General features: G+C 34.1%; 1 protein-coding gene and 1 long non-coding RNA gene across 6 annotated transcripts; one reads left to right on the forward strand and one right to left on the reverse strand.

The window, feature by feature from the left end:
- The first annotated feature begins 242 nt into the window (after positions 1-242).
- On the forward strand, positions 243-27,455 carry mim (missing-in-metastasis). Of its 5 annotated transcripts, none has more exons than XM_008197452.3 (17): positions 244-690; positions 6,648-6,709; positions 6,786-6,859; positions 16,786-16,870; positions 16,921-17,012; positions 17,064-17,299; positions 17,350-17,643; positions 17,718-17,831; positions 20,180-20,357; positions 20,445-20,632; positions 20,687-20,834; positions 20,885-21,118; positions 21,255-21,341; positions 24,162-24,368; positions 24,417-24,713; positions 24,756-25,012; positions 26,656-27,455. In XM_008197452.3, exons 1-17 carry the CDS (start codon positions 616-618, stop codon positions 26,761-26,763), a joined length of 2,736 nt encoding a protein of 911 aa, XP_008195674.1. In that variant the 5' UTR covers positions 244-615; the 3' UTR covers positions 26,764-27,455. The 5 variants fall into 5 exon arrangements, with proteins under 5 accessions (XP_008195676.1, XP_064212009.1, XP_015837248.1 ...); XM_008197453.3 differs by having other exon boundaries at positions 20,481-20,632; XM_008197454.3 differs by lacking the exon at positions 21,255-21,341 and having other exon boundaries at positions 243-690.
- Positions 26,277-26,704, reverse strand: LOC135265774 (uncharacterized). Its single transcript, XR_010333629.1, has 2 exons — positions 26,571-26,704; positions 26,277-26,455 (listed from the first exon to the last, which is right to left on the reverse strand). It is a non-coding gene; the product is annotated as an uncharacterized LOC135265774 (long non-coding RNA).
- Positions 27,456-27,484: the final 29 nt, after the last annotated feature.

Consider the following 27,484-nt stretch of genomic DNA (forward strand, 5'->3'; position numbering starts at 1 on the left):
CTTGTAATTACATACACAGTTACATATATTAATACATTACGAGTTCATTTTGTACGTATGCCGGGAAAAACACTACTCTTTTTGATTTCTGTTTCCTTTTGTGCCGTATATTGTGTAAACATTTAAATAGTTGGCGGGAAATGGTGTAAAGTTCTGTTTTACCAACCCATTATTTCGCTCCCTTCCTCTAGATGTCGGGACGCTTTCTTCAGCTGAAAACTTCCTTTCGGTTGCTTTCGGAGTCTCCGGCGCCACTGCTCTTTCCCGGGAGGGGAGATTTTGTAATAATAGAAAGAAAACACACGAGAAACGAGAGCAATGTTGTAATGGTGGAGGTTTGTTTGGGAATCGCGATGTAATCCATTCATTCTCCTCATTTCCGACTTGACCATACCTCAAAACTCTCTCCAAACGTGCTCCAAAGTCCCGTTGTTCGGTTCGTGTGACCATTTAGCCGCGTTTAAGTGATAAACTTTTTTGTGTACGGTGGTGTGTGTTCAATGTCCGCGATGTTTGCATTCGAAAAGACGAAAATGTGGTGATTTGTCAACGAAATCGTCGGTGTTTTGAATTAAAAACGCGTTTATGTTCAGTGAGCGGTAGGTTTTGGTGGCAATGATGGAGGGCCATATCGAACGGGAGTCGGGAGCCTTAGGCGGACTCTTCCAGCAGATAATACAGGACATGAAGGTGAGGGTCCCGGGATTTAAATGGGAAAAGATGGGGGAGATTTATGGGCGAGGGGCATTGCGATAAACCTGATTTTAATTACAGGGAATTGAAGCATTTTTGCCCTTTTACAGCAAAACCTCTTCTAACCGAACCTATTTTAACCCTAAACCATAAATACAAGTTCATTGCGGTATAGTTCAATCATACATTCTATAAAGCCGAGATATACTTTTAACTAGCTCACTTAATTTGTATTTTAATTGGTTCGGGTTATTGAGTTTTTACTGTATTCGATATGGACGGAATTTTAAGAAAAAGAATCAAACCCGATTAACCAAAATTGTGTTAGGATTCACCGTTAAAACGCGACAAGTGTTTGCTTAGAGATAAAATTTTTATAAAACGTGTCTAGCTGTAAACAATTACGGTGAATAAAAAATGTAATCGATCTTGCATTGCAATTGATAAAATTTGTCTATCAAGTATGAGAATATGAGAATTTCGATTTATGCTGCTGTTGCAACGTTTCTTTGTACACCATTAAATTTTTATTATGATTACCTTAAACCGAGGCTAATCACTCAGGCAAAATTATTGTGTGATTTATTGCAGGCAGGCTGTAGTCTTTCAGACGAATTGATCAGTATCTTAAATATTTTCGGGTCACCTTTGTCAAAATCTTGTTGTGAGGGTTGCTTATCATAAACACCATTATCTATTGTAAAATTTTATGGTGTGCAAAGAAAACGTTGCTATAATACAAGAAAGCAAGATTATTTTATCGAACTAATTTTGAAGAAGAATGTTTGAACTTTAATTTAGAAGAGACTTCAGGCCATCTACTGTAAAAAAAGAATATGTAATTGCCAGTTAACATTATTTATAATATTCTTTTTCAGTAAAAGAGTAGACTTTTGAAAGTACGTATTAAAATCATTAGAATTAACTATCTGAACTGGAATTTTTGTTTCTTCGATGGTAGAATCTCTTATAGGTTTATCAAAAAATACAATTTCATATGTTTTTTTACTAATAATAACTTAACTTAACAATAACTTAACTGCTTTGTGGTAATTCAAAAATAGCTCCGAGAAACTGGTTTTAATCCACAAGAAACTTTTCGGCTTTTCAGGGTCTGAAGCTGAAGAATTTTTTTTTTTGACTCACAGTTTCTTCTCGCTGAAGGGTCTGTCCTGAAACATTTTCCTTATTTTCTAAATAAACATTAATTAATCACTTTTTTCAAATCGAGTCACGAAATTCTGCTAATAACAATTTCTGTTTCTTTGATGTATTTATTCTTCAACACATAATTTAGATTTTAGAAGTTGCTGTACAATCAGGAGCCGAACAAACAGCTGCTATACAGGACCATAATATTTTGTGGTTAGTGTGTCTGAAAATGCGTTATTATGTAATTGAGTTGTCAGACCGACTTTAATGGTAATATTTTTTCTGCTACCACACTAAAGGAATTGCGTGATTGTTGACCTTACTGAATATTTTATTCAGTAAATTGTTGAATTTTAAACTACTATGCAGGCTGTCCCAACGTTCCGAAAAAGCTCCATAACTGCTGCATATTTCTAAAATATTGCGTTATATATACAGGTGTCCAATATTAAAAAACACTAAAGTTATTTTTTTTCTAATTCAACATTTTTGGACGTTGCTTTATATACTGATGATTTTATCTAAACTTGTATTGGTCCATTTTGCGTAATTTTTGAAATAATTTGTTAATTGTTAGAAGCTACATTTAGAAATGCAAAAAATATAGGTTGTTCCATTTAAAAAAACAAAAGAAGATTAATTTTCTAAGATTTAAACGTCACATGGACTTTTTCACATCGCTGGGACACCCTGTATGTTTCAAAAAGTTGCAAGTGAATGGTCAAATGCGTGAGAAAATCAATTTAGGAATCTTTGGGCCGCCCCTTACAAAGCTGACGCCATATGTCCGTATTTTCGGACACTTTGTAGGCATTGTGTGAGCTGGTTTCTGGTTTTTTAAAATGAGAAATAAAACTGCTTATTATAGTTATCGTATAAGGAAAGCCTTTACATTTGGCTTTGTCATTTCTTCACCTGTTGTACCACCGCAAGCAGAACAAATGAATAATGTATGTTACAGGTAATTACTCGTCAACCAAATAACATGTCCAAAATAAGCAAAAATCTACTTTCAACTGTAAATTATTAGTTGATTTTGGCACGAGTTCCGAAAAGTTTGAGACACATGTCATTTTTATCTAAAAATAATTTGTAAAACATAAAGTAACACGTGAGTTTTGATGAATTGCATAATACTGGTCTATCTTTGAAGAGACTATGATTATGTCACAGATAACTTATCTGTAAAAAAAGGATTAAAAAGTTAAATCAGTAGTCAAATATTGCAAAATAACGGTAAATCATTGAAATTATTTGCGTTGGGGAAAACGAACCAATTTTCGGTGTAAATTTGCATGTTACGCGCAATGTATCCATGCTTGTTTCTTCTCGAAAGGGCAATTTAACCAGTTCTCCGTCGAAAAAATATGAAAGTATCGGCTATGCAATACCTAATTTCTTCATGGAAGCGTTATTTATTTATGAAATCGTTGAACAGCATCAAAATGCCGCACTTCCTGGTGCTGTCAGCATCAAATTCGCTTTAATTATTGTTCTTTTTATAGACGGAGCAGGTCATGTTGAAAGTTTAACTCGGTGTCAATGTTTTCCAAGCCAAACGGAAATATTTCTAGACCATGCACGTTGGGATATTTTCGTCAATTTAATTAACAACGGAAATTGGCCGTTGATGTTCCACTTTTCGGAATTGCAACACCTTGCAGTTTTATTTATGTGGTAACATAGGTCTTGGGGTTAATGGGGTTGAAGAATTTTAATACAACGGAATACATAAAATTTTCATTTTACGAGACTGAAACCACTTTCTTTGGCATTTATGTAAAATGAGTGTCGGTGGAGTACCCGCACAGAGGGAACTCAGAACTGTTTATTTATTGTTACATCAAATTGTCATTCATATTATCACTTGTACATTTATTACAAGCAAACAATAGTCATGCGACTTCTGTTCATTAATATTCATTTACCGACCTTTGTGTCGCGTATTATTACTTGTGTCTCGTCGCCGTCAAATATTCTTTACTATTGTAAATTCCCTGCAGTATAAATTTTCAAATATCTAGACCCTCGTAAAGTCCGTGGAACAATTTATGCGCATTGGTTTTTGGGATTTATAACCGACCCTCTTTCAGTAAACAGCACGTTCACGTGTCTGTTAACCTTATCTTATAACTGAATTTGCGATAAGGTAAAAGGTAGAAATTTCTAACAGAAGTTGTAAAACGCAGCCGACATCGTTTGTCAGCTGATCGATTACAAATTCAATTTAATAGACTCGGCTCTTTTATGGCTTTCCCCGAGCTATACTTACACACGACTAAAGCCTAACTAAAATGAAAAAGATAAAGCCGTCATTTGGGAAAATGAAAATCCGAATTTAATGACCAGGAAACAATCAAATATCACTAAAAGCAAATTGATTGTTCTGTGCACAAGATAACGAAAGGGCAATTTATCAGAGAATGGAGTTATTAATTTCTTTTTGTTTATTTAACTCCGTTGTGTAAACATATTACGACAGGAAAGGCTAGTGAAGGTAAAAAAGCTTCAAACCTTTGGGAATTACCCTCATGTGAACTGGGGACGGGTTAGGACGGGTCAGGTCACATAAACTGAATTAATTAACGTTCGTTAATAATTTTAATGAGTAAAAATGTTCCGTGAGTTTCATACTTTTTTGTTGTGGTAAAACTACCGCCCTGTTGAGAAAAAAATTTCGAGTTCTTTTTGAATGCACGATTGAGCTTTTCCGTTCTAACTCTCCACAATGCTGATATCGAATTCTCAAGAGGCTGACTTGGGTTTGCTCTACTAAAATTCAGGGGTGGCCTTTATGGGGCTGACAGTGGATGCAAGTTCGGTGTGATTGCTGGGTTTACTGCAAATTAGTTCTGGTGTCTAGTTGTAGGCGTGGTAACTATTCATCTATTTCAAAGTTAATTTCAGGAATTAACTTCTGGGCCGGAAAAGCCCATTTCTTCACTGAAAACAAATCCACTAAAACATATTGTGATAATTTGCCATATCGCCAAAATGCTCCGAAAAAAAATTAAAAATATATTTTTTGTTGGTAACATTTAAAACCTTTTTTTAATTACTGAGTCCTAGATTATCAACACTATTTTAAAACACTTTTCCCATAGCAACGTGTTTTAAATTAAAATGTTCAAACAGAAAAAATTTAATAACACTAATACGAAATGGCTTAAAGCTCTCGCATGCGCTCGTTGCATAACGATAGCCCTCAAACATTAAGCTTGTGTTTTCGCTGTCGTATTATTAATAATAACTATGTTTGTTTTTACATGATTAGTCCGCTAAAAAACAAGCGGTCCGGTAAAATGATATATTCCAGATTGAAAATTATTTAATCACAGAAAGGTTACAAAAAAATATACGTGAACCATTTGATTTAAATCAAATCTTTCTGTGACCTTAAAATTTATAACAGAAGATACAAGTGTTCTCGTTTATTGCTTGTGGCTTTATCACAGCAGTTATTAATTAATTCAGAACGTCGATTCATCTGGTAAATATCACGGCAAACGACTATTTTTTAACAGCGCTCCCTAATACAGAAAGTAATGTTTATTTTTAAGGCAGTGTTTTGTCTTTTGGGACGCTTCAAGACATTTAGAGGTCTTTAAAAACAAATTTTATTTATTCAATAATTCTTGTAAGACAGTGCTAATTTATTTTTGTTTTTAATAAAAAATAATATCAATAGATAGACAATATCATTTTCAAACTTCCCACTGTCATAACAGTCAGTTCATTAATAGTTTATTAAAAGAGAATCACTGCGTTTAATTATGTAGTAAAAGTTTTATTTTAGTTGCCTAAACCAAAATGTCAAGGCTTGCATTTGCAATATCGAATTCAGATTTGTTTGGTAACAGCTCTAATGGTTTCAATTGAATTTTTGCATATCGAAGAAAGAATGCGTTACAATCACATGATTGTTATTCTTATTGCACCGTGGGTTATTTTATCAGAAAGAAAACAGTCACAGTTTGCAGAGCAGAACCAGACGGCTTTATTTTCACTGAAAAACAAATTGCATAAACATCTCATTGTTTCTTTATTCCCTCTCGTGTCACCCGAAAGACATCGATTCCGAAGTTTTGTTTTCCAGTGGGACGATGGTTTTACAGTCGCTTTTATGAGTGACTGTCTTAGGTCAAGGTACCGCTACGCACACCAATCAGTAATTCTATGTACGTGATTTCGCAGAAAACGGCAAAAATAAACGGACATGATAGCAATAATAACGAAATTGCAACAATTAGACCTTTTTTACCAAAGCTGTGACGTGCGCAATCACCCACACTAAATCTTCCTCCAAAGAAATTGGTGGGTTAACGGTTAGCGGTTATCGAAAATCTCTAAAACTGTGCTTACAAGGCCGTTTAATGGCAGCCGTGGGTGTTTACCTAACCCAAATAAGCTTCCGCGTGGGCCTTAGCTTATGAATGAAGTACTTTCCAACGTACAAGCTTCAAAAATTACGAAACAAGAGCCGTACCAAAGGAAAAAAACGTCTCGAGTTACGTCCACGTTTTCACTCGAATTATTTTACTACGTCCGATTAACATATCCAAGGATATATAATTTCAGAAAAAGGCCAGAATCCGTAACCATATCTGGTTCTTATTATTGGGTCGTTGGTACCACCTTCAGACATCCGAAATGTTTACAAGAGACGTGTTTATTTTTCCAATTTATAAACAGTTTAAGTCGTAAGCGGGACGGAACAATAAGAATTTTTCTTCTGTGATGGTTTCTGAATATTGAGCATCAATTAGGGAAGGATTGCGTTTTTAAAAGTCTTTTTGTTTCAGAACGGAATGCCGCTTTGGGAGGACTTAATCGCCAAGGCGGCGAAACTTCACTCTTCATTGAAGTAAGTGTGAAGGCTGAATTTCGCTTTTAATTGTTTTTTTTTTCTTGAGTAAATTTTCAATTGTGTGTGTTTTTAGGGCGACAATCTTGGCGGTCACAGCCTACTTGGAAGCATTCCAGAAGATTGCAGATTCCGCCACCAATGCCAGAGGTAGGGTATAGGTGTCAAGATGACTATCTAGTCTATGTAGATTGGCACGCATGGAAGCAAAATCTGTTTCGTGTTATTCGCGAATTCAGGAAGTATATCAAGGTTAAATGCTTACTAAATTTTATTAGCAACGTATCAAGAGCAGATTGGAATCGCATTAAAACAAACACCACATTGGTGACGAGAAACAAACAAACTTTATGACGGTTTGGCACTAATTTGGGGACCTCGTGTCCTTATTTCGACGCCTAATTATAGGACTGAGTTGTGTAAAACACTTCCACTTTACTGCCTGCTCTTAAACCATATTTTTTACTATTTTCTAAATTTGGACACAAAAACAGATTTTCGATTTTATTTTGTTTTTCTTACAATAATGAGCAAAGTGTTCCATTGTTTGTTTGATCTCGCATTTTTTACGCTACACATTGCTAAATGTTGGCACGGATTCTGCCCTCATTTCTGATACGATACGAAATTTTTTTGATAAGATCTGTAGATAGTAGTAGTTGCAACAAATAGTTTTAGGGAATCTTTGTTTTAATTTGTGAATACATGTGTATAACAATGAATTAATTACACATTCGCCCTACATTTTATTTTAGAATGATTCAGCCATAAATCATCTCTTTTGTATTTAATTAAAATGGAAAAATGTTGTCATCACTCATCAGCTGCAATGTATGAAACAATAACAATACTCGATAATGGGAGTCGTTGAGTGTGATTTTAAAATATCAAATTTCAGGTTTTGATATTTTTTGCATATTTGCTTCCTTCCTGAACGAGTTAATTGGTCAGTTTTTCTTTCCCTCCCAAAATGCATGACTGCACTAGAAAAATTAATTAAATAATAAAATTATGACACGTGAAGATTGAACACGTATAGAAATTTTTTATCTAACTCAGTGAGCACAAAAGAAATTCTTTTTTCTTGTCACTCTAATTTTCTTTTTGAATTGAACTTAAACGGAGGGGGGATTTTGGTTTGTAAACGAAAAAGCTCTATGTACAGGGTGATTCTTTTAGAAACATTCTAACTTCTAATATAGCTAGAACTTTAAAATTGCGTATACGATCCAAATCGACCATTATGAGTTCAACTATATTATTTCCAAAATGGCTGAGCTTTCGGAACTACAAAAAAATGGCACCAAGTTTGAAATTTTAAATAGTAACCACACATTTCTTTTGCATATTTTAATTCACCTTCTCAAGCTGAGTAACAATTATCTAAGTTGTTGGTACTTATCTGTTGTAGTTTTTGACATATGTCAATTTTTTTGGTTATAATTTTCATTTGCAAGGTTTCATCTAAAATATCATAGTCCTTGAACCCTCTCCGATAAGTGAATATTTTTTTTTGCATTCGATAATCGAGGGTTTGAAGAGTTTTCTAGAATCTTCGAAATTGTTAACTGTCAAAATTCATGGCTAGTATGATTTTTTTTCAAAATGATTTTCAAAAAACTGCTATAACTCAAATTCTTAACGGCAATCGAAAGAATATCGATATTTATGGTGACTTTATCAATGAGTCCTATACCTATCTCTTACAGTTTTTGAAAAAATCCAAAAAAAACGGATTTTACTTCGTAATTTTTATCGTTAATCAAGTAGACCTTGTAAAATGGTCAACAATTGTCAATATTTGTTTTAGTTTTTAGCTGGTTCATTAGCGAATAAGCAGTTAAACAGGAATATTTAATTATAGTTTATTATAACTTAGTGAATTACGTAAAGTAACTAGTCAGTCTACCATCGAATTTTGAACTTCTTGAATGAATATGATGAACAAATATGACATTTGTTTTAATTAATAGCACAATTTTATCGTATTTTTCGAAAGTTTACTCGATTAAAAAGGAAAATAATGAGCTAAAATTCTGTTTTTTGCGATTATTTCAAAAATTGTAAAAGACAAAGAAGATGTTAATAAAAGTTTATATAAGAATTGATGTTTTTTTGTTTGTCATTGAAAAAACAGGGTTATTTCATTTGAAAAAAAACTGTTTTATAATCATTTTTGAATCATTTTCAAAAAATCATAGTAGCCTTGCAATTTGACAGTAGACAATCCTAAAGATTTGAGAAGACCCTGCGAACCTTTGGCTATAAAATACACAAAATTATTCACTTGTTGCGAAGGGTTCACGAGCTGTAATATTTTAAATGAACCCCTGTAAAAAAAATTTGTATACAAAAATTGACATACGTCAATAAATATGACAGATAAGTACTAACAACCAACATTTTACTCAGTTTCAAGACACGAATTCAAAAATGCAATAAAAATAAATGGTTACTATTTAAAACTTCAAAGTTTTTGTCAATTTCTCGTAATTCTGCCATTTTGAAAATAATTTAGTTGAACTCAGAATGGTCGGTTTAGATTATATACAAAATCTTAAAGCTCTAGCTATATTAAAAGTTGAAAAGTTTCTAATGTAAGCCCTAAAAAAATCAGCTTGTAAAATTTATTGGTTTATTTGTTCCAAAAATTAAACTACCTGTTTGTTGTTAGATTCAGGTTCTGGAAATATGTTTTTTTTAATCATTAAATCCTGTGATCAAATGAAGTCATTCAATCACGTGACAGCTGATTACGGTGCTGCAGCATGGCATATGGCCACTCGGTGTAATATCACTCAATAGTCAATCCAGCAAGCAATACGTGATGGTTGAAGTAAGTTTCGCTCGAACAGCGCATTTCCGACCGATTTCGATCGTGCAAGTCTCGTTAAAATGGTCAAAACAATAACAATCCGTCCAAAATGAAGCATAAATGGCGTGCTTGCTCATTGATTGACCTACATAGAATTTTCCTGCAAGTACGTCGAGACGTCGGAGGCCGTTGCACTCGCCAGAAAATCCACTCACTTAATGGAAACTCGTAAATTATCCGTTTCGAAAAATCACAACCCCGAAGAAATTTACGGCATTCAGGCCGCGCAACATGGATTTCCGTTAATATATGGACCGGACGCGATCACTGAAGCCACAAATATTATTAAAAATGCAACAAGCAATTAGATGGCTCAAAATAATGGCAGTTTGTGCAAGAAATGGGAAACGACGGAACGACCGCACCGGTCTGATTCTCACACGTGCGAGATCATTAAAATAATACGTTCAAAATTCGCATCGAACGGCTTTCTATGAAAAAATACACGGATTATTTAACCAGGATACGCAATCACATGTCTGCTCCAAAAACTCAAGCCGTTTTAATTTAAAATATCGCATCTCTGATTGTATTATCTCGTGATTGGATAATTTGCGGGCTTCAAAATAGAACGTCGACCGAGCTGTTTGCGGTTATTGTTATCGTACACTTGGCTCATATGTGCAATAATAATAATCACTCAGCTATTGCAGTGTTTGTACACCACAAACAAAATAATTCATAGCCTTGATCGCGGCCTTTTATTATGCGAACCAAACGAAATAATACAGGAAGCAAATGAATATGTATCAAAAAACGTGGAAACATGTGAAATGGTTGCGCAAATGATTTCGTTTATAAAAATCTTCTATACCAGTGTTTCCCAACCGGTGTATAAAGGGGGTTCGTCCATAAAAGTAAAAAGTAAAAAAGTGTAATGGCGGAATTTTATAAAATGGCTAACGTACAAAATTACAAGATAATAAATTTAAATAAATTTAACAGACAAAATTGACAGCAGTTTTCTGGGTCCTTAAATTGTTCTTATTTAGTTTTTTGCCGCAAAAAATTTCTTTAAAAAATTAATTATTCATCAAAATTTATACTTTTATGGATTTTAGATAGATTTTTGTTTGTTGAACGCGTTTTTATCGAACACCTGAAACAGTTATTACCACTTTGTACCTATGAAAACATAATTGTATTATAATATTATGGACAAAAATCAACTTTTCGTACAAAAAGTTTAATGAAAAAGGACGCTTCTACTGCAAAACAACTTATTTATCGAAGGAAACAATAATTATATGTTGTGAAAATTGGCTATCAGTTTTCAGTAATTTACTTGAACTTAAATGGCCTTGAAGTTAGAGCAAGTTCTAATTACTTCTTTAGACTTCGTTCAAAAATAACATTGGCACTTTTTTATTCTTTTTTTTTTCCTTTTGTCTAACACATTTTCGTTACTTTCTTGTTAAAAATAGAAAATTGCTGTGTTAAGTAAGAACTTTTTGTCTTCACATTTACATCAAAAACTGTTATTTGATAGGGAATTTGACCCTATTTCTGTGTTTTCGTATCTACATTTTTATATAGAATTTTTTTGCTAACATCAATGAAATTTTTTCGAAATAAATCGAAACACTGGATCCAACTTCTTTTACTAAAATTCCTTCAAATGAATTGGCTATGAAACCAACGTTAAAACATGTCTGTTTAAAGAACACCTCTTGCAAAAGTATTTACTGTAATCTGTTCTTAATTTTAAAATTAATAAAATATAAAAATAGGTATTAATTTTTTTTAATTCGTATCATTAACATTCATTCAGTTCCAAATGTACAACAAAGAAATAATTGTCCTATCAAATTTTATTGTCTTAAAACTGTACAAGGAGTTCGCCAATTTCTGTTGGATGTTAGAAAGGGTTCGCAAGATGAAAAATGTTGGTAACTACTGTTCTTTACGAACTGTAGAGTTGCTTTCTTTACCTATCCACTATCCAGCTAAAAAACTTAATTTCACAATTAGTTAAAATTAGTATTTTGAAAGAACAAAATTAAAGACAGTTTGTGTTATCGGTACATAACTTGTCACAATTCTTTTAATATTACGGTCTAGGACTAGTCTCAGCGATGAAAAAAGATACGTTTATTGGAAAACTGAAATATGATCGACCACAGGAATGAATCCTCTAACAGAAGCATCGAAATTAATTGGCAATAACGTTTTAATAAATGGACGGCACAACTTAAGCGTGCTTAGTACCATATTATTGTGGTGCAGATGTCAGTGCTGTAAATAGAACAATAACTCCCACTTTTAATCGCTTTATCAAATCTCAAACGGTCACGTGACGGATTGCAGCTGCAATTTTTATTCTCTGAAAAATTAGTGTTATTTCTGATTAATCAGCAATTAGAGGGAATTATGGACTAGTTTTATAATCATTTTGCCGTGGTTTTTAAGTCTCGGTGACATTTTTATTAAACGCAGCAAGTGAATTAATTTTAACTCGACGTTACGCCAATCTTTATAAAACGTTCCTAACGCGATAAAAATAATTGAATGAAAAAGTGTAGGTATGAAGTAATTAAGTGCGCTTGTATTTCGCTGCCTTGATGGATGGAGAATTTTCCATCGATCGTTTATTATTACGTCCATTTGTTATCAATAGATCAATTAAAGGCCGGTCGAAAAAATAGAAGCGTCCATAAAACGGATGTCGTTTTTGTTCAAATCGAGCCTTAATTCGATTAGACATCAACCTTCTGTCAGACATTCCACCCATAGTTCAGGTTACACACTGCGATAATGACAAATCGAGCGGGAGCAAGAACAAGTAAATAAAATAAAAAGCGACTCCATTGCCATTTCCTGTTCTGATGCGTCCGACTACAATTCCACTTTTTCCCACTTTTCTCGCGAATCGCTAAAAACTCACCCGGTATCATGCACGAGATTTATATCTATCTATAAGGCAACAGTCTCGAAAGTGTTCGCTGCAGATAATGGCGTTTCCGTTATAATCCGTGAAGTATAACGAAGCCGATTTTTCACGTTCGATATTCTCAGGGTGAATTTCCCATTCATATGTATAAACTTTTGTTTGGCGACTTTCTTAACACCTGCTCCGAGGGCAACGGGCCGCTCACCTGGAAAATCGCTGCGAGATTTGCTTCAGCAGCAGAAATAGAATTATGGCTTTATTAGTTTGGATCCGTGAAAACAGTTTCTTGAATCATCGATGGATCTATAACCAAAATATTTACGGTCGTTACGGCTAAACACAGTTATTTTCGAGCCACCGTTTAGAATTTAATTTTGATTAGTGCATTCGGAGCTCTGAGCAAGTTGCTAATGATAATAAACATTGGTCGAAGAAGTTGCCGTTTATTATTTGATTCAATCAACGAAACGACTCGAGCCGCCATTACCTCGTTAAAAATCGAGTTAAGGTGAAAAGAAGTCGCATCCGATCCCATTTTGTTTACTTTCGTTCACTTAATAATTTCCGCGCTACAATTTCACCCAAAAACAATTCCCAGCCCTTAGGGAGGTTGCGTGTGAAATCGCGTTGCACCCTGAGGTCGATACCATCCACGTGCCACACCACATAAATATTAAATTCCGTCTTTGATAAAAATGCAAGACCACCTGGACTTGTAAATAAGCGGTGATAATGCCGGGAAACTTCCGCACACATGCGTGAAAATATGAATCGGGCTTTCGGAGATTTTCAGGAAGCTGAATGTCAACGAGTGGGTTGTAAAAAAGGCGGCTTCCGTAAAAGCGAAAATAAACCTAATCGTGGTATTATCGTGGCTTATCCGCTGCCAGTGGGTTGACTGACCCGACTTTGCTTTTCGAGGGTTCCTATATCGATCCTGCGTGCCTCGATAAAACGCCCTTATGGCCCACTGACTCGCAAAATGCTAAACTTTGGCCCATCAAGGGCGCAATGTGCCAAAATAAAACTAAATTTGGATGCGGTATTCCCCGAGAGAAGCACCGCCTAGCACTGGCGGATTTACGCAGCGCGGGTTCATCAGGGGGCTGTTCCGCACCAACTTCTCCAAGCATCTACGAAAATGAAACGGGAGTAATGCTTCGTATTTTTCTAGATTAGAATTACGCGAAAGACAAGCAAAAAATTCTTTGTAACTTCAAGAAACAGGTGGAATAAATTTTGGTGTAAAAGGGACTGTTTTCTCAATAAAAAAACTATCACAATTAGACTTACTGATTTTTTTAGACAATTTTTATTTATGAAAAAGGTTCTAAATATAAGGAGCCTGCTTTGAGATATCCTTTAATGACGTTTCAAGGGTATAATTTCCCTTTTCTTCAGATTAAACAAGTCTACAAACAATAATGAAATAACAAATATAATAATTTAATAGAAGTACGTAATACAAAGACTTTACACATTTGAGTGGTGGAAGGAACACTGAAAGGTGAAGGTTAGATGGTTAAATATGAACCCACCCAAATCCAGCGAAAAATATAACAATAAAAGATTTTTTTTAATATAAAAATAATCGTTAAATGATATGTAAAACCTAACAAGAATACATAGAAAATTGTATAAATAAATGAAATAATGTTATCTTAAAAATAGAGGGTGTATCAGAAATACGTGTGTTAGTTTCAACACGGAAAAAAACTCATAAAAACAACAACTTTTCTATACAACATTTTTTCTCCTTCTTTTGTGCAAACGAGCCGATCAGTGTTTAATAATTAATTTCTATTCATAACAACAATTTTCGTTCCTGTTCTAAATTGTTTAAATTGTGTCTTTCTATCACAAGAAAAATAGTTTGGCTCTTTTATTTTTACCCATAGGTGGGTACACGTTTCAGTATCTTATTTTTTTCTAAATTTTAAGTAAATTACAAATTTTTATAACAATAGTCAGTAAACAGTATAACAAATTAAAATAAAAAAACATCACTATATTAATAAAATAGTACTAAGGACAAATTAACATAATATAAATAAATTGTGACAAGTATAACAACAAGTATGTATTTTTTGAAGTATAAATAAAGAAAATAATTGATTAGCGATGACGATTATTATTTTTTATTTTTTTGTTATATCTTTATAACTGTTGCCTATTTTATTTTATCTATGTTGATTTGGATATTGACATTGTCAAAACATTTGATATACAGATTTTCTAAAATTAACCTTTTAACTTTATTAGGTTCATTATGTAAAAAAATTATGTTGTTATAATTAAAAGAATGTCCAGTTTCTACAAAGTGTTCAACAAGGCCTGAGTGTCCTGTATTAGCATTAGATAAGTGATATTTATGTTGTTTTATTCAATTTTTAATATGTTGACAGGTTTCACCTATACAGCAATTTTTATAATCATTACAATCAATTTTGTAAATTTGTTTCATTTTTGTCTTTAACTTTCCTAAATAACAAATCATATGCAGGTTGGTTCTTTTCTAATTTATCTTCTATATAATATATCTCTTACAGTTTTTGAAATAATCGCAAAACAGAATTTTGGATTATTATTTTTATATTTAGTCAAGTAAACTTTTGAAATATACGATAAAATTGTGCTACTAATTAAAGGAATAGACCTATTTATTCGCCATTTTCATTCAAGTCCAAAATTTGAACTGAGTTACTTTACATAATTCACTAAGTTATAATACACCACAAATAAATATTATTATTTTATTGCTTATTCGATAATGAACCAGATAAAAATTAAATAAAATATTGAAGTTTGACAATTGTTGACCATTTTACAAGGTCTGCTTGATTAACTATGAAAATTACGAGGTAAAATCCGTTTTTTTTTTATTTTTTTCAAAAACTATAAGAGGTATGTACAGGACGTATTGATAAAAGTCACCATAAATATCGATATTTTTAGGAATGCCATTAAGAAAATAAGGTCGTTTCATTTGGAAAAACTAAGTTATAGCAGTTTTTTGAAAACCATTTTTAAAAAATCATACTAGCCATGAATTTTGACAGTTGACAATTTCGAAAATTCTAGAAAACTTTTCATACCTTCAGTTATCGAATGCAGAAAAAACCTTTCACTTATTGCAAAGGGTTAAAGGGCTGCGATATCTTAGATAAACTCTTGCAAATCAAAATTTTAACAAAAAAATTGACATATTATGTCAAAAGCTATGACAGATAAGTATCAACAATTTAGGTAAATTTTACTCAGCTTGAGAAGGTCAGTTCAAATATACAATAAAAATGTGTGGTTACTATTTAAAATTTTAAACATGGCGCTAATTTTTTGTAGTTCCGGAAGGTCATGTATTTTTAAAATAATTTAGTTGGCTTCAGAATGATCGATTTGGATCGTACACAAAATTTTAAAGCTCTAACGATATTAGACGGTAAAAAGTTTCTAATGTAGGTCCTAAAAGAATAACCCTGTATAGTATTAATAGGTTTCCACGTTGATGTAATGTTTAAGTTTTTAGTTAATGATTCAATTTTAGATTTAAGATTGGCATAAAAAGGAAAACTGACATAGATATTTTTATTATTATATGTTTATTAATGTTTATTTATTTTTTTATTTTTATTAATATTATTGTTAGAGTTTTGAAAAATTGTACTTGTTTAATCTGAAGAAACGGGAAATTATACCCTTGAAACGTCATTAAATGATATCTCAACACAGACTCTTTTTATTTAAAACCTTTCATATATCACAATTAAATTTGAGCAATTTGTTAAGATAATTGTAGACTTGACACCTGCATGTTCGCCTAAGATAGATTAGCCACTGCCGCCTAGCGGCAGATTTCAGCTGTGCAGTGTCGTCAACCTCTTGGGATTTATATGCCTATAATTTAAAAAAATTTGCATCTTTTTGCAACACTTGAACTTAAAATGAGAGCTGGAGCAAAAAACGTATTGTCGTTCTTTGTTCTTTCAAGCTTGAACAAAGCAGCACACGATGCTCTTCAAGTAAGTCTTGTGGACATTGAGGTCAACAATTCTTCTCTCACGTATCGCCTTTTCCATCTTGCACACCAGTCCAGTGCACTCGACGATACTTAAGAAGGGCATAGCTGTCGAGGCGTATCTTTCATCTTTTTATTTCACTTTTATAGACCTGGGCTCGGGATAGCTCCATAGAGATGATTATCCCGAATTTTATTAATTGATTAAATTATGCAAGCATGACGACCTTGTATTGTTCCAAATACGTTTTTAAATTGGTTCAGATGATTGCGATTGATTGAGCTAATTGTTTTAGGAGCAACTAGAGAAATTGGTACTGCCCTAACGAGGATTTGTTTGAGGCATAAAGCCGTTGAAGCAAGGATGAAAACTTTTACCAGGTGATGATAAATTCTCTCACACTTCGTTTCACTTATTTGTAATGTTGTAGTACAATTATGGAATTGTTAATAATCCCCTTGCAAGAAAAATTAGAAGACTGGAAAAAAACTGTACTTAATCTCGATAAAGAACATGCCAAAGGTAATAACAAAAAAACACAAACACGCACCCTTTACCCTCTCTCATCCACAGATTACAAACGAGCGCGAGCCGACTTGAAAAAACGCTCCACTGACACGTTACGTTTGCAAAAGAAGATGCGCAAAGGTGCAGGAGGTGATCTGCAAAAGCGGCTAGAATGCGGCCTCCAGGATGTAACCGAGCGACGGCAGTTGCTCGAAGAGACAGAAAAACACGCCGTTAGAGCGGCCTTGATCGAGGAACGCAGCCGATTTTGCACTTTCGTGGGGTTGCTGAAGCCGGTTGTTGTGAGTATTTTGGTGGAGGCGCCGGGTTGGGTCTTAAACTCTCGTTACAGGACGAGGAAGTGGCCATGTTGACCGAAATGTCGCACTTGCAAGAGGCCGTGCAGCAGCTGGAGAAACACACGGCTGATCCCTCGACCCTTCCGCCGGCGTCCGAGCAGGTCATCGCCGATCTGAAGAGCTCGGACAGTGGATGGTCGTTTCAGACTCCGCCGTCTTCGCCGTCCAGTCTTGGCTCCAGGAAGTCATCGATGTGTTCAATTAGCTCACTAAACAGTTCCTCGTCGGGGAGTTCGAAGAATCATCACTCGCCGAGTCATCCACACTGGCAGAGATCGCTGTCGCAGGTATTTTTCGTCGTGGAGGTTTTTTACTGTTTTGGTTTATTTTCTGTTTTATTTTCTTTTATTTCCGGCCACAGCCTGTAGGTCGTAGCGGTACTATCCGGTACATGTCTGTCTCTAGCCAGGATTCCGGATTTACGTCACAAGATACTTTGTATCCCAGACCTCCGTCGTCGTTAAGTGTTGCTCAGGTAAACGCAAATGACCAACAAAAACCGACAAAAACAAAAAGATCAAATGACTAATCAAAATTTAAGCCTGAAGTACTCAAGCCTGACGCATTTAAACGTTTGTTTAGCTTTTTCCGTTTTATACGACTTTTTGCGGACTAAAATAATACCGTCTTTACAGTTATTATTTTTATCACTACTACATGTTTTACATTAACATAATTTAGGAAATTACTCGCTGGCTAAAAAAGTTAAATTGAGAGAATGCCGCGTAAATACGAGTACATACCAATATAAATGAATTGAAAAAAGCACTCTAAGCAACAAAGGAAAATGGGATTAATATTAGTCACAACTTGGTTAAACAAAAAATATTAACATAATCGCTAGAAAACACACATAAAACTACTACATTTGACTTCCGTATTTGTTAACAAAAGAGTAGGTGGTATTGAATTTTAAAGCTTTTGTTCATTTTGTTTTTTTTTCTAACACTTCTTTCACTTTTAACACTTTGTTTTTACAATTTTTATCATTATACAGATGGTTCTGAAATGACGTACTAATTAATTCCAATGCCAATCTGTAGCACTGTCCAACAAATTTTCACTTGTTTCTATCCCTTAAACTACGAATACCTAAATACTAGACGTACAAATAAAACATCCACGTTCTCGTCAGTTCTAAAAACAATAAAATAAAACAGAAGTCTCTATTAAAAATAAGTCAAATAAAAAAATTCTTAATGCAAGGAGGAAAGGTCAAAAAATTATCGAAATATATTTAAAAAAAAAGTGTAATGGGCAAAGTAAAGAATCAAAAAAGTTCTTGGACCAGAACTTTAAATGTCTTTGGGGTCTAAACCGTTATAGATCGATTTTTGTCTAGAAAATTTACTTTCTACAATTTTTTTTGGTATCTTTAACCGTATTCGCAGCTTTCGAAAAATATGTGTGGGAGTTCGGGGTAATTTTTTCCTTATTTTTTTTTTCTTTTTTCGTCGTGAATTGTTTTGTATTTTGTTTTGGCACCTAATATTTTAGTTCTCCATACTTTAGACGTTGAAAGTTTAGACGAAAGGGAATTTTCGTTATGTTTTCCGTGTGGCGTGTGTCGAATTCGAATATGAAAACTTTTAGGGTCGGCTTATAGAAAGCTCTGTTAAAATTTAATTCGTTGTTAAAAGTTAATAACGCGAATGGACCAACCAAATTGCTTGAAGCTAAACAAAAACTAACAACAAAAATATAAAATAGAAAAAAATAGTATATTACACTCGTTTAAAGAAGGCTTTAAACTCCAATAGAATAAGTGCCACAATTAAGGAATTGTGGCACTTATTCTATTGGGGCACTCCTTTGTCGTGCTCCAAAACCATTCGTGGCACAATAGAACGTCTTACAAAACTCGTATAATAATATACTATTATTTTTTATTAATCTATTTTAATTAAATATTGCCTTTGTTACGGAAACTATAAAAGTTCCTAGTCCTTTGGGACTTTTAGAAGGGAATTATGAGTTTTATTAACCATGGCCAATTGCCACGGTCATTAAGACCCTTATAGTTCACTTGCTATATAAATATTATATTTGGGTGTTTTTGAATGTTTTCTGTTCAGAAAACCTTTAAAAAGTGGTTGACTTTTCTATTAAGTTTTTATGCAGACTCCAAATTCGTTTGCTTCGTTGTCTTACTTGTTTGTTCAGTCATGTTTTTTTCAAGTACCATATTAACAAAATAGCTTCAATCAGTCGATAATCATTCCATATATTTTACGTTTTCGATTAGCAAATTTGTATTGAAATATAATAATTTAATCTGGAAAGAATTTTAATTAATGACCGATTTTTTAACTTGTTACTTATGAAACATTGAGGCAGCTGTAAAAACCAACGTGATAATAAAAACTACACAGTATAGAATTTATAAAGATATGTAACACTTATGTTAATTTTGTGTTTCTGAGGGAAGACAATTGCGCCTAAGATGGCAGTTATGGTACTTGAAAATGCAATTAAACAGTCAAAAAATCCACTTTCAGAACTTTTCTCAAAATTTTCTCAATTTTCTCAAAATTCCTTCAATAAAAAATAAAACACGGGCAATTTTTTGTGGGCGCCACAAAAATATAATGTTCTTCTGAAGAACGATTTTTACGTTGGATGGTAATTACAGTGAATTAAGTTAATTGCGCTGCAAAGCGCTATATCAAATTATTTTTTTATTAAGTCAGACACAAAATTATTTTATTGGCGAAATAATATTGTTTTTTATAAGGTTTTTAAAGATTTATACGCCATTTTAGACCATCTGTGTGTCATATTGCATAATTCAGTTTTAATTTTGTTGTCATATTGCATCTTTAGGTCTCCAACATGTCTGAACACAGTAGCAACAGTAGCAGTTCAAGTACTCCATGCACTCCTTTCCCAGCAACCGTCATTCCAACCACAACATCGACATGGCCCAACTTACAAGAGACCATGCAGTTCGAAAGAGCGGCTTCGGCTATCATCAACGACCGTCCTCATACCATTTCTTCAGGTGCTTATGGTTCTTTTGATTTTTTTTCCGCACTCACTCCTCTAGCCAATCACCATTTTTGTATCATCACACCCCATTTCATTGCAGCGTATGAAAAAGGTCATCAAAGGCCTCCTCTTACAGTGTACACATTCCAAGCACCTGACCAGAGCCTCTCACAGCCGGTGAGTCCAGTCACTTCCATAACGCCAACAGAGAACAACAACAAGATGATTCCACCGAGGAGTCCAACAACTTCCATCAAGTCGCTTCAGAGCAAGCCACCATTGCCGACTGTAAGTTAACTGTTTGTAACAATCAGAATTATTTTACTGAATTGGTTTCGGCAGAGATGCTCGTCTCTGGAGCGCCCCAGCGGCCCCAACGTGCCCGCCAAGACCATAGCGGAGATGCAGGGCGTGCGTGTGCTTCCCCCAACCACCTCCGAGCAAGTGCTAGTGAAAAAACCGTCGTCTCTTCCAGCTCACTTGACCAAAAGTATTAACTGGCTTCGGTTACGTACTTGCCATCTGACCGCAATTTTGCAGATGTTGTTCAGCCGACGTACGTCAACATGCACGAGCTGGCCAGCATGGCGGCCAAAAAGGCGCAAGAGATGTCGCTGCCGCCGCCCCCGGCCGACTTCATCGGCTCGCCCGCCACCGAGAAAGCGGCCACTGAAGGTGAGAAAGATGGCAGCACTAGCGAAAGCTCGTTAGAATCGTCTAGCGGCTACGGAAGTCAGACCACTTTTACTGCCGAAGATCCCGCCCATGCTGAAGGTAAGTGTGAATTTTCCATTTGTCACGGAAACGAAAGCATGGTGTTATCGGTTGTTTCCTTCATAACACGACATTAGCTTAACCAACTCAGGGTTTTTATTAGCATGTGTGTGACTATTAGTGTGTGTGTTGTTAGATGTTAACGATTCGGCTATGAAGTATTGCACGCTTCCACGCAACAGTGACCTCAATTCTGCACGAAGAAGGCCTCTATCCATGACAGGTAATCAACAGTGCACATTTATGTTCGGTGGGGGTTGGTTGTTTCATTCATTGGCTTTAGAGTGGGTGTTTTCCAGATTTAACAGTCACAGGTTCACAAATATGCCACACTAAGTGGAGAAACCAATGTTTAATCTTGACCAAGCAACAAGTTTTTTTGTTATGACACTGATTCTCTTCACAATCTATAACTTTCAGTCTGTTTAATTTTCGGGATTATGTTGAAGTATCAGTATCGTTCTCACAGATTTTTTTTATAAACATTTGAAAATAAAAAAAATATTTAGTGCAAAGCGGGTTTGAGTTATTATCGTCCCCTCTATTGTTTAGTTCTATTTGCGTCGTTAGATAGCGCCAATCTAACTTTCAAGAGCACTGAAATAAAAATATGGATAAGAAATAACGGTGAGCACAAGCTTACAAAATATTGCAGGCATTTATAGAACATTTAATTCTGAATAAATTCTGAAGAGTCAAAAGTAACCGGAAACTATATTATAAAATTCAAACTACTACCAATTTTGCGCGCTGTCCCTTAAAACGCCGTGAGCGAGGTTAAAGACACAGAAAAAGTGTAATGTAAGGGGCAAAGTAGTAACGTATTAACTGCTTTTTATTTAATTTTTCATTAGACCCAAATAGTATATTAAAGTATGGATATTGTGGTCTTTAAAACAGATGCGATTTTTAGAGCACGACAGCGTAGCCGGAGTGTTTTAAAAACCAGTAATTCACGATTACTTTAAATTTTTAAATTAAAGTAAAGTGAATAAAAAGTTCGATCAAAAGTTATATTATTGTGTAAATCTATTCTCTGATAATTAAATTATCTATAAAATATATATTATTCTTCGACACTGTCAAAATTTTCGGTTTTTCTCTTGTGTAAGACAGTTTTGACAACTGTTTAGCATTTCTCAATACGAAACTTCAGATTATTATTAACAGATTTAAAGCAATTTTAAACCTTGTTGAGTCTAATTCAAAGAATAAAATGTATTATTTAACTCGTTTTCGTTTATTTCACCTCGTGGATGATAAACCACTGGTTTTCACTCGTGGTTTCATAGATTTCATTTGAGAGTTTCTGTAAAAGGAAAGAATTCTGTGCCAAACTAAATTCCAGCAACACGTTTTGAGCTAAGAAAACCCACCAGAAATTCTCAATTTGTGCTTTATTTCATTTCAAAAAATTATTAATTGAAATGGGTTATAAATAAATAAAAAACTATGTTCTTATGTTATACATGCTATGATGACTAAAAATTCAGTCATAACTGCGTAAACAAATAGTTTAAGGTTTTTAAGGAGAAAATATGTCCAAAAACTACATTACATTTCCCATGGCATTGCAAAAATTGTTTAAAATACCGAACCACACGCAAACCGCCGTGAACTGACCCATATTAATATAGACAAAGAATTGCTAATAAGTTTTTAAATGAATTTATGCAAAAATAAAGCAAAAACTCATTTTTAACAAAATTGTTGATTACTGTGTTTTTGCTTGGGACAGCTCGATATCTTTGTCTTTAACCCTTTATTTAGGTTTAAAATTATTTTTAAGTGTTCTCGGTATAAATGAAATGAGTCTGTGGCTTCAGGGCCTAAACTGTGAAAGAAAGTGTTATGGTCTTGCAAACTTTTGCGTAGGAAAATTCTATACAACGTTTTTTCTTACATTTCCTAACTGTATTTGCAGTGTTTTAAATCATATGGACGGAGCACAAATTTTAATTAGTAGGTGTTACGATTGTTATAACAAAGTAGCCAAAAAGTGAAAAAAAAATCCATTCCAAATTCACCAATATCTTTTCAAACCGCTCTCAAAGATAAAATCTAATTTTATCGCCGTGTGTAATACGATTATTATTATTAATAATTATTTATTAATTGCTTAGTTACATATATTGATTGTAAATTGTTATAAACATTAAAAACAGAAAAACAGCAATGATTGTAAAACCATATTTTTATAGACCAAAAATTTCTTTTTACCATGAAGTAAGCAGGAGATAAAATACCATTTTATTTTTACAAAGGAATAAAAGCCATAATCTTGACTCAAATATTTCCTTAGTGATACCTTAGAATATATGGTGCCATTAGGCGCATCAGTGCGGATTTTCACATTTTCACAAAAAACATAAATCATATTTAGAAAAATGTTTTCCATGAAATCTTATAGTTGAGGTTTTATCGCGCCAGTAATATATATGTTATTTAACACATTTTTTATTAACATTTTTACTATTTACATTTTTTTTATTAAATTCGTCACGTATTTTGGAACAATAATGAACGCCAAATAAAAATCCCAGATTGGGAACTTATTTTGAGGTAGCATGTTTTTATGTTTGTCGTGACAGTTTTAATTTTTAGTTTTTGTTTGCTTATTAAGAACTGGATCTTTAACGTTCTTGCTTTTTTTCTAAGCAATTACTAAAGTAATTGAACTTAAATTAATTTAAGGTAGTCTGACCCTCATTTGTACTCCCAGGCATTGATTTTTAGGTATAGAACAGTTATTTTGTATCTCGAATTGCGTCTTAGTATTTAGTTTTTGTACTCTTAGGTGAAACTTTTTAAAAGAAATCTTAATTCTTTTTAGCCATAAGTAAATAAACAAAAAAATCGTAATTTGTTAGTTACTCCTTGAATTTGTTTTAAAATTGTAGGTAGGGCTTATTTGTGAACTTCGCCAGACTGCAAAATTTCCTAAAGAGATTTATCGTATTTCTAGCCGTAGGTTAAGTACAGTTAGTTTTTCGTTTATGCTTGGTGGAGTTTATCCTTTTGATTGATAAAAATACTTTGGCAGCTATTTACTCGACCGGAACGATTCGAAGTTCATTAGCTCGTCGAGCATCGATGCAGGCCAACAAGCCGCCACCGCCAATCCGCCGCACATCTTCCATAACCAACACTTCCACAGCAGCCCAACCCTCGGCGATGGGAAGCCTCGAAAACCTTCCGCCACCGCCGGCTTTCCTCCTCGAGCCTTCCACGCAACAACAAAAACACACAGGTTCGCAATCCCGCCGTGCAAACCCAAAACTCAACGCAAATATTCCAGGAATGAAAGTTGCCGAAACCGTCAAAGCCCTCACCGAACTGAAACACACCCCAGCCAGCCCCAACTCCATTAGACGCATGTCGGCCTCCTCCCAGTCCATCTATCAAAGCCACAGCACGACACCCACGAGCCAGCAGGGGCCGGTTCTCAGCACTTTCCAGGCCCAGACCAAAGTCTCGTACGTTTCGCAATCTGGGGGCGTCGTCTACGCCCAACCTTCGCAAGTTTTATGCGGAAGTCCCACGGCGACGCGCCGGGTTAACAGCTTCCGGTCGCAAAGCGCCGAACGCAGATCAGGTACACTTGAAGTAAACTTTGAAAATTTTAACTTTGGTGTAGGACCTGTTGGTGTAGGTTCCAACTTCATAGCGACGCTAAGTGCGAAGTTGGCACCGAATCTAAGTCCTAGAACTGCTCGGAGGCATTCAGAGGATTTGGTTCAGTCGCCACCGACCAAAATCGTCCAAAGGGGCCCAGGTCAGAGCTTCCTAGATTCGCTGAACGCCAAATTGGCCCAGCAACATATCACCAACAGCACGCAAGCGACGCAACACAAGGCCACCAAAATACGACAAATCATCAACAGCAAAGCTCAGGTGAGAAATTTAGTAGAAAATAATACGTAAGGTGTGTGGAAAAATTGCATACGAACGACGATGGAGCGAGTAATGTGCTTGTTCAGTAGTTCATAATCTCCCGAGTAACATACTATACTTTATCTACGTACACCGATGCACATTATGGCAAAACTGAGTCAGTAAATGATAACTTTAAAATTAATAGAAACAGTTTGTTGTAGTTAATTTAAGTTATAAAATTAAGAAAGTGATAATGTGATGGTGATAATAAATAAAAAATATTTTTTGAAATAAAAAGTATTGCTAATTACAAGTTATAATCCAAAAAAATCTAGAATAAAAATTAAATTAAATACATGTGCATTTTTTAAGATAAACAGACGGTTTATTTTAAGAAAAAAATAAAAATGTTTGATGTGGAGGCAAACGGACGCCACTACTATTTGATTTAAATTAATGCTAATAACACGATATACAACATACTTAAAAATGAAAAGGATCGTTTTTGCTCTTTTGAGAAATTTGAGATTGAAGTGTATTGTACGAATTTGTAATTGGTTTATTGAAATAAAATTTGCAAAAAGAATTAAAGGCTTTTTAAAAATTTTTTAAAGGTTTTTTTACCGTTTTTTAGCAAATAAGTGTCTGAAGAATAAATCTTTATTATTATTACCTTAGTAAAGATAGATCGCTTTGTGTTTCAACTTTCAACTGTGTCAAGTGAATCAGAACTTTAGTAGTATTTGTGATTAATTGGGTTGCTTGTCTCTAAAATTAATAAAATCGCATTATACTGTCTCGGAGCCAATTCGTTTTAAAATAATTTAAATCCAATCAATTCACTAATCACTTGGAAGAAATTCAGAAATGTTTAGCTTTGCACTCTTAACAGACTGAGAAAAACATACGACTAAAATTTTCATAAGAAACATGAGAAAAAAGTTATTTAAAATTTAAAATATGCACTTCGCCTACTATTTTTCAAGACGTTGTGAATACTGTTAAAGATACAAGAAAAGTGTTTGGAAGAAATTTGTTAGAGAGTTAAATTTCCTCTAAAAACGTCGTGAGACCTTATCTCTGTCATCAATTGCCTTGGCCCTAAAGATGTTTAAAGGCACTGAAGCGATGGATTTGTATTATTTTAACGGTGGTCAAGTAGGTAATTAAAAGTTGATTTATACCTAAGCGTAGAAGATAGAAATATGCTGCCGCGGACTTTTTTATCGGAAATTTGATTCTCTTCAACTTTATTCCTAACATTTTTCTCTTGCGTGTGTAAGAAAAATATGGGACAGAGTGCAAACTGGTAAAAGTTTGAATTTTTTTTACTCATGTATAGTTTACGATAAAAATTTTGCAATGTTTATGTCTTATTATTGAGAATTTAGTGTTCTATTTGTCTGTATTTTTTTGTTTGCTTTGTGTTAACTGTTATGCGAAAGCAACCATTTTTTTTAACTTAGTTGGTAATGGAACAACTGCGCTCTCTGGCGACATTAACGGAACAATCGAGGACGGGAACGTTTTATTTGTACGTCGTTTCGTATCCTAATCTTTAGATATCCGTAGTCACAACCAATCACCACCGAATTTGCAGTTTTTTTTACATTATTTTGAAAAACGAAAGCTTAATTGATTGAAATTAATTTGTATTGCAGCCTGACCCCAAAGTGTGCCACGAGTCGCTCATGGATCAGATCAAGAGGGGGGCAACCTTGCGAAGAGCCGAAGTGATCAACGACCGATCGGCACCAAAGATTTATTGAGACAATATTTCCAATAGATGCTCCAGTTTAATGCTTGCTAATTAAACGCCGCGTTAATCGATATAGCGTAACTTAAGCAATTCATGTTAAAACAAGTTCAATTAACTCGTAGTGCGCTGTCTTATTAACGTCCATTATATAAATCTGACTGAATTATTTTTGTATTGCATAGTCAACATAGTATTATTCTATAGGACTGATGTTAAGTGTTTGTAAATCTTTTATATGATATTTATTTATTGTATTTTTCGTTTTTATCTCACATGTTTTGTTGCAGTGGAAATACATTTAAGTAAACTTGGATTTGTGTTTAGAGAGTTTAACTTTTATGTAAATAGTATAAAGGGATAAGTAATATATTAAAGATAGCGTAACTCATGTCAGGCACAAACTATGTGTGTATAATTAAGGGTTATTTTAGTCATATGTTAGCAGTACAATTTTTTTGTTACTTTTTATTCAAATTTTTGTTCGCGTGAACTTTGGATGTGTCTTCAGTTATGTATATAGGAATATTCTTACGTCTACACTAAATGTATTTTGAGGTCCTTGCTGTCTAGAATTCAATAATCATATTAACATTTCATATTCATAATTGTATAAGGTTCATGTTAAGAAGTGATAACATTTAAATACCGAAAAAAAACATTTTGCTTACGTTGTGTTGTGTATGGAATAAATTTCAAAAATAATATTTTTAATCGATGTCCTGATCATGCTC

This window comes from Tribolium castaneum, chromosome 3 (genome assembly GCF_031307605.1).
Source record: "Tribolium castaneum strain GA2 chromosome 3, icTriCast1.1, whole genome shotgun sequence".
Classification (NCBI taxonomy): Eukaryota; Metazoa; Arthropoda; class Insecta; order Coleoptera; family Tenebrionidae; genus Tribolium; species Tribolium castaneum.